This window comes from Anser anser (assembly GCF_964211835.1).
Source record: "Anser anser genome assembly, chromosome: 4".
Lineage (NCBI taxonomy): Eukaryota > Metazoa > Chordata > Aves > Anseriformes > Anatidae > Anser > Anser anser.
Genome location: NC_139724.1, coordinates 25618094 through 25626462, shown reverse-complemented (window position 1 = coordinate 25626462; position 8369 = coordinate 25618094). Strand labels below are relative to the sequence as shown.

Genomic DNA, 8369 nt, shown 5'->3' with positions numbered 1-8369 from the left:
CAATTGCTCACCACCCGCTGACCGATGCCCAGCCTATCCCCGAGCAGCCGGCCCCCCACCCCGGCCAGCCACCCCTATATATTGTTTAGCATGACGTCAGATGGTATGGAATACCCCTTTGGCCAGTTTGGGTCAGCTGTCCTGGGTCTGTCCCCTCCCAGCTCCTGCTGCACCCCCAGCCTGCTCGCTGGCAGGACAGAGCGAGAAGCCGAAAAGTCCTTGGCCTGGTGTAAACACTGCTCTGCAACAATTAAAACATAAGCATGTTATCAGCACTCTTCTCATCCTAATCCAAAACATAGCACCCTACCAGCTACTATGAGGAAAAATTAACTCTGTCCTAACTGGAACCAGGACATTGATAGATCAATATATAGAGAGAGAATAATCATCACTAGCCCTTAACCTGACCTCCAAAAATAACCTATGGGTTTTCACAGTTGATTCTCCTCAACTGGTGAAACTGGTAATTAATTCCTATTTTGTTCCTGTATTTTTTATCCCATCACTTATTAACACAAGACCTTCAATGACGGCTTGCTTTATTTATGAGGAGTCTGTCAGGAATTTCAGAAATCTACCTGATCTCCCTATCTTCACATTCATTGATTTTTTTCAAAGAATCCTTACAGGTCTATGGGACAGGACTTCCTCTCATGTCTTATTTAGCCATTTGTCCAGAAATTCTCATCTGTACTGAGAATTTCTCAACTTGCCATATGGACATGACTGGTCTGAAGTGCCCTGTATCCCCATGGAATGCTTTCTGAAAATTAGTGTCATATTTGTGACCTTCCATTCCTCTAGTGCTAGGCAGTTTTAAGTGAAAAAAGACAAAGTACAGTTAATGGTTCAGCCATTTCAACCTTGGGTTTCATTAGAACTCTAGGATGAATACCATCTGTCCTATCATTCTGTTTCAAAACCTTTTATAGCTGGATTTGAGACAGATGCTCCACCATGCCTCCTCCATTACAAGTTCTGTCATGAGGACTTTCTGAAGCTCCTCTTCAAGGTTAAAAATTAAAATAAAATAAATGTGTGTTTTGTTTTTTTTTCCTGAATCTTCTCTGAGCATTGATTTTTGCATCTTGATCATGTGTTGTCCCAAAGGACTCTTTGGTAGGCCTCCTGTTTCTGATGTGTTTGAAGGTTAATAATCATGTGTTTTCTCAACGTGTTCCAATGGTATTTTTCCCTGCGACACACTGCTGTATCAGGTCTGTCGGGGTGCAATTTTCTTCTCTTTTACTGGTTTAGAAGTAAGTTCCACTTTTTAAAGATTGGTCTCCTACTTTTGTTATTCTTTTACACCTGCTCTTTATCCACATCAGTCTTGGTTTTGGTGGTCTTGGTCTACTTTACTGGGTGGTATGCATTTATGCTGGACCTCTCATGCAATTTATCAGCCTTCCTGATGCTGACGACCTTTTTGGGTGTCCCTTTGATTTGAGACAGACTTCCCATTTCACCTCCAGGTTCAAGTTTCTGGTGAGTAATTTCATATGATTGTCCATATTGAACATGGATGTGAAAAACTAATTTAGCTTTTCTACTACAGCCTTGTCTTTTCCGAATGTTCCTTTTATACTTTGATCACTTACTAGCTCTTTCAGTATTCCCAGGTGGGCATTATCTGAAACTCCTGATCTGACATACTGTACTTTTTAAAGCTTAATTTGAAGGTAGTCATTTCCACATGCTCTTTTCCTTTTGTCTTTAATCTGTATTCAACATCCTTCTTATCAAAAGGTCAAAATATTATTTGAAAAACTAATTGTATTTAGTCACTATATCATTTTCAGTTGATAGATCAACTTGATGTGGAGCTTTGCTGTGGGTTGCTGCAGCTCATGCTGACGTGTGCACACAAAATGATCTGGGTAATGATGTGGGTCAGGCTGGTAAAGCAGCACAATAGACTATTTTTGCAACAAAGATCTCCATCAGTCAGCATGTATTTGTAAATGAGATCATAAGCAAAAGTAACGCAGGTGGCTTTTCATCATTAGGGTATGGGACAAGAGTGGCAATGTTACACAGTTCTGCGCGGTTTTGTGCAGAAATTGTGTTGGAAGCTAAATTAGCCAATTAATACTAAATGAAGTTGAGTCCAAAAGTCTACCTCACTGAGGAAAAAATTAGAAGAGCCCCTTTATTCTGAATTACCTCAAGATACACCCTTACTCAGGCACAGTATTTAAAATTCTGTAACCCATACAGCTTTTTAGGACACTTGAAGTGTTATATTTTGTTCACTTTAAAAGCACTAGAGCAAAACTAAAAAACATTTCAAATCATCAAACCAGTCAATTTACTCTGATGTTACTGTTCTACTGCGAAAGATTATAGAAACCAAATCAGGAAGACTTCTTGAAGTGTCACCATTTTACTCTGGAACGGAGTCTGAAAATTCAGGGAAGATGATGGGAAGTTTCTACAGGAAAACCTGAGCATAACAGGATGAAAGTGAGACCAGTGCAGTCTCAGCTACATACTCTGAAAGGGAACTGTCTCTACAGGGAAGAATTTTGGAGACAAGGACAAAGGTTCTCTAGAACTGCAAATTCTGTATTAGAGGATAGTGCACAGAACTCTCACTTCCAGTTTACACCTGTGGCTTCCCAAAATCTGAGGTAGTAAAATGGAGATATTGACCCTGCAAATGTGGATTATCTCCAGTAGGTCCAACATGCAAGACAGAAGTTAGCCCTTCTGACACTACTTTAAGTTTCCTGGGGTGGAGAAACCAGCTTTGGGGTTTTGAAGGTCTTCAAAGGTTAGTTAGGTTACACTACCTCATTATAAAATAGTTTTGAATTGCCTTTAGTTACCTTATTCCCATGCTTTTGCAAATATACTAAATAGTTTTGTCAGAACTGGCTTCTTTTAGAAAGTGAGTGCTACATTATCTTTAACCTACAACAAAGTGACATTTACTATGGTGATCCAGCTGAGATCTCTTTTATATACAAGATAAAATGACTTTTCTCAAATTTATTTCAGACCTTGATGGGCAAAAGAGACTTAAAAAAAAAAAAAAAAAGGTTGGAAGCATGCCCTTTATAGCACTTAATCTCTAGGCATTAAATGACTTTCAGCACAGGGCTTTCAAAGGCTAGTAAGTTATTTATCTATCTCAACAAATTAAAATGAAGGTATTGGGTTAGCTGTGGAATCTTTCATTTTTCCATGTGCAAATCTTGCTAGATGTCTAGATTTAGACTTTTAAATCTTTATACCAAGTTTATGATTTAAAAAAAAAAAAAACACTATGAAACAGTGCAACTGGTGTTACCATCACAAACAGTAACATACCAGGAGAAGGTGCTCTTTAAAAATGCTTCCTTCCTCTTTGGTATGTGGTAACATTCCAGACTTTCTCAGGCTATTCTGCAAGCTGAAAGTATTGTATGAAAAGTCACCAATACCAGGGCTAGGGTGAAAGGGAGAGAGTAGGGGGACATCAGGGAAGATATGCCTCTAACCATGTCTCTTACAGCCAACTTTCCTATCCTACATGGACAGCAGAAAAGGCCCCTGAACCTGAGCTCTAGAAAGTGCCTGATTTATTATCAGCTAATAAAGCAAGACAAAACTTTGAAACCTCTGCTTTGGTAGTGGGGGGGGGGGGGGGTGGGTGGAATCCAGGAATAAATATTATCAACTTAAGTATTAAAACTAGATTATTCACTCTGATTATATAAGCAACTACTAGCATAAGGAAAAACTTAATTGCAACTCAAGGTAGTGTATATGGGAGAGAAAACCCTGGTTAAAAGGCAAAAGAAAATTTTGAATCCTGTGCAAGTTCTTAGAATCCTAGAATGGTTGGGGTTGGAAGGTACCATTAAGGGATGTGGTTCCAAACCCTTCAACCAGACCAGGTTCCTCAAAGCCCCATCCAACCTGGCCTTCAACACTTCCAGGGATGGGACATCCACAGCTACTCTGGGCAACCTGTTCCAGTGCCTCGCTACCCTCAGAGTAAAGAATTTTGAAGAGCTATGACTTTAAGAGTCTTGTCAATTTTGTGGTAACAACAGCAGTAATAGCCCAAGCACACTGCAATACCTGCACAGGGCTTAAGAACTCTGGGAAAAGGCAGCCTCTCAAACATTAAGAATACAACAATAATCATGTACAACATTTTATTACAAAATTGTTAAAAAAAGTAATACAATGCAATATACTACAAAATATAAAATCAGCTATTAAGCTACCTCCTTTATTTTACTTAGCTAAAAAAAGAAACACCTGGCTATCAGTCACTGAATTTCAACAAAACCATTAAATATGCAGAAACATTCCACAACTTTTTCTTCTTTTTTTTTAACCGAACTGTAGCAGCCCCTCGGCGTACTACTTACATTAAAAATAAGAGGTCTCCCTACAAAGAACCACATTACCTATACACAATTCTGTACAGATTTTTATACTGAAGCTAACAATGAGCTGCACTTGAGTTCACATTCTTAGCAAAATATTGGATTTTGAGCGTAAATCTTTACAGCAGGACATTCATTTACTCCTCATCCTCCTCTTCCTCCTCCTCTTCCTCATCTTCCTCCTCCTCCTCCTCCTCTTCGGGTTCTGCTTTCTTCTTAGATCCTGCAGGCCTACCTGGCCCCTTTTTTCCTGCATCACTCTTGCTCTTGGCACGATATGCTGCAATATCCTGCAAGAAAGACGCTGGTTAGTTGCTGGTAATGTAACTCTGAGGACAATCATGCACTACTACAATAATTTAACACTACCGTGTATGTGGAAAAGTGGGATTTCCACCTTGGAACTTTCATTCTTTCACCTTTTGGCCAGAGAACATAGATTCATACAGGCAGTTTTAAGAATTTTATATTTACAGTACTTGGGAAGATGACTGCATGCTTTCCCAAGTAGGTGACCTGTTTTTCTGGAAGTAAAGTACCTTATTGCTAAAATCTCTAGATATGTAAAAATCACATTTAGGCTCACTGCAAGCATTCCAGAAACCTCCCATGCCACACCCTTTCCATGCGTTCTGAAGCCTGACAGAGTTTCATATAAACACTTAGAATTACAAGCCATACATGGTTTAGGTGCAAAGCTTCAGTGTCACATTTACAGTGACCTTTATGAATTTAGCCATTACTTTATTATCCTCACTGTACCTTTTCATATTTCTCCTTTAGTTTTGCAGCCTTCTGTTCGTATGGTTGTTTATCTTTGGCCGACTGTTCAGACCACATTTCACCTAACTTCTTTGCTGTATCTCCAATAGACAAGCCGGGATGCTCATTTTTGATTTTTGGACGGTGTTCAGAACAGAAGAGGAAGAATGCAGATCTGAAAACAGAGACAGCAATAAGGGTTAAGCAAGTATGAGACAATTGGAATGTATAGGGTTGTGTGGGGTTTTTTTTGGCACAGAAGCACTCACGGTGGTCTCTTCGGAGCGTTGGGGTCCTTCTTCTTCCCCTTCTTCTCTCCTTTGGGAGGGACATAGTTCTTCATCTCCCTGTCGTAACGAGCTTTGTCTCCCTTGGCCATTTCCTCGAACTTCCCTTTTTCCTTGCTGGACATTGTCTGCAGACACACGGGGGGGGGGGGGGGGAGGGAAGAGGGGAGGGAACCCGGCTCAGATCCGGCGCCCGCTGCCCCCTTACCGCCCGGAGGGGCGGCAGCCGGGGGGGCCGCGCTCACCTTCCACCGCTCGGAGCACTTGCGCGAGAACTCGGCGAAGTTGACGGACGAGTCCGGGTGCTTCTTCTTGTGCTCCTCGCGGCATGTCTGCACGAAGTAGGCGTACGAGGACATCTTGCCCCGCGGCTTGTTAGGGTCGCCTTTGCCCATGGCGAGGTCGGCGGCGGGTCCCTGCGGGGGGGGAGGGGGCCGGAGGGGGGAGAAGTGAGGGGGCGTGGTCGCGTGGCCAAGTGGGGGCGTGGCCGTGGTGGTGGCCACGCCCCCACCCCTCGCGCGCCGCCACCGCCTTCCCGCCCAAGCACGCCCCCACCGCCCCGCGCGGTGTCCGCGCATGCGCAGCACCACCCGCCGCCCGTCAGCCGCCCTCCCGCCAGCCCTCGGCTCCCCGCGCGGCGGCTAGGCCCGTGCCTCCGCTCCCTCCCCCCCCCCCCCCCGCGGCCTCCCTCCGCGCGGGGCCGTCCCCGCCGCCCACCCGGCGGCCGTCCGCCCGCAGGAGCCCGCTCCCTCCTGCCCCCGTCCCTCCCTTCCTTCCTCCCCGCCTCCCTCCCTGCTTCCCCGCAGCCTTCGCGGAGGCTCCACGGGCGGGGGCCGCTCGGGCCTTGCCTGGCTGGGCGGGGCGGGGCGGCTGCGGGGCGCTGCTGGCTGCGCGGCTCGCTGCGGACTGCCTGCCCGGCAGCGCACTTAGAGCCTCTTGTTTTCCGCAGCCCTACCCGCCACAGCAACTTGACCCGCCGCCCCTCCGGGCCCGCCCCCCGCCGCCGCCCATTGGCTGCCGCACCGGTTCAAACTGCCTGCGGCCCCGCCCGCTCGGGCCGGCCGCGCTCCCCATTGGCTCGCCGCGCCGCTGGCGTCAGCGGCCGAGCAGCTGCCGGGGTAGGTGGCGCGCGAGGGGGTCGGCAGCCCGCATACTCGCTGGAACCGGTTGGGGTGAGGAGAGCGGCGGGAGGGCGGGGCTAGGCGCGCCGGGCGGCGATTGGACGAGACGGACGGTTTAAAAAACCGCGGGGGCGCCCGCCATTGGCCGCCGGGCGCTGCGCGCCTCGTGATTGGGCTGAGCGGGATGCGGCAGCGTGGTTTAAAAATACAAAGGCGGCGGCGGGGCGCACTGCGAGCCGGGGCGCGGCACCGCGCGGGTCGGGCCGGGCTGGGGCCTCCCCGCCTCGCTAGGCCCGGCTGTGGGGAGCCGGGCTGCGGCCCTCGGCCCCGCTGCTCTGCCGGGAGCGCGCAGGCGGCCGAGGGGAGGTGTCGCCCGGTGCGTGGTGCCAGGAGGGGCGCCGGGGAGTGAAGCCTCAGCGCCCGTACGGCGGTTTGGTCCAGGGCTACACGCACTGTGCGGGTTTTCCTGACGGTGATGTTCCTCTGTCCTCCCCCAGCTCCCCCCTTAACGTCCCGTTAGACGCACCCAACCCACGCCGTTTCTAACGGCCCTGCCTCTTCAAGCGCAGCCACAGCGCAGGTTGTGCCTTTACTCGCCGAGGATGTTACGTCCTCGGTGGAGCTCTAATCGCGTTAACCTAGTTCAGCGGCAGCGCTAATAGCCTCGACGGGAGAGCGGCAAGAAGCCCTAAGCTCTCTGAGGACTCGTCGCAGGCATGGGATCACTCGGTGGATCTGAGTTGATCTCCAAAGTCTCTTCCGTTGGAGATCTGCTCAGATAGCATTGAATGAGAGGCATTTATCGGGCCCGGCCCTCCGAGCTCATTTTTCTTCCTTCTGACAAAGGCATGTTCGCACAGAGCAGCTTGTTAATGTGGTAACAAAAGCCTCCTTCATCCCCTTTCCATGTCAAGCTTTATGTGTTTGCTTAAACTGCAGCCCTGAGAGGCAGAGTGTAAACTGGAAGAAATTGCTCAAAATCTTCTTTAAAGAAAGGGAGGTTGGGAGGTGAATTGGCAGAGCTGTGCAGAGGTATGTATTTCCTTTGCAGATGTCAAAGCCTGTCAGAAGCCAGTTATCAGAATTCTTATATCAGCTAACTTCTGCGGCTATTCCTTTTGATAGTGTTTTACCTACAAACAAAACTTACACTTATCTTCTAAAATAAACATTTACGCAGGGGATATTCTGTGTTCCAGCATCAGCTCTTTATTCCTGTAAACCAGTCCACTACCTCTCAGTAGTGAATTAATGTTCTCAGTTCTGTAGTACCGAACTCTGTGGAGGCTGAGTCACATCACAAGGAGTGCTTTTAATTCTTTATGTAGCTTTAGAAATGTTTTTACTTCGTGTATTACTTGGAAAGTGCTATTTATTTTTTTTTAGTGAATTAAGCTGCCAGATGGTTACTCATTTACTTTGTGGTGAACCACCTGTATGTGACAGTTTCTTGCAGAGTGTTTTCTGGTTAATAAAGCATTTTTGTTACATAGTAGAATCTTAGAATGCTAATGTATGCAGAATGAATCATAATACAGCCATTAGCATGTCTGTTTTTAAAAACATTTTTTGTCCACCAGATTTTTCTATGTCACACCATTCAAATAAGAACGGTTGTACTACCTCCTGCATGTTTTACATCCACAGAAAGATGTAGATTAACTCCATCAAAATCAGTTTTACTTTTGTTTCCTCACTAATGCAGGTGAAAGAAAAACAAACTGCTCCACCAGCTTTCAGGAAACAGGTCTCTCAATAGGGGTGCTTCTAAAATAGTGTGTCATGATCTTTGGGAGCTTGTAATTAAAAAG

At 46.6% G+C, this 8369-nt stretch overlaps 1 protein-coding gene across 1 annotated transcript; it reads right to left on the bottom strand.

The window, feature by feature from the left end:
* Positions 1-4134: 4134 nt before the first annotated feature.
* Positions 4135-6444, bottom strand: HMGB2 (high mobility group box 2). The gene is made up of 5 exons (XM_083835047.1): positions 6286-6444; positions 5683-5853; positions 5420-5565; positions 5151-5325; positions 4135-4678 (listed from the first exon to the last, which is right to left on the bottom strand). Exons 2-5 carry the CDS (start codon positions 5830-5832, stop codon positions 4526-4528), a joined length of 624 nt encoding a protein of 207 aa, XP_083691173.1. The 5' UTR covers positions 5833-5853; positions 6286-6444; the 3' UTR covers positions 4135-4525.
* Positions 6445-8369: the final 1925 nt, after the last annotated feature.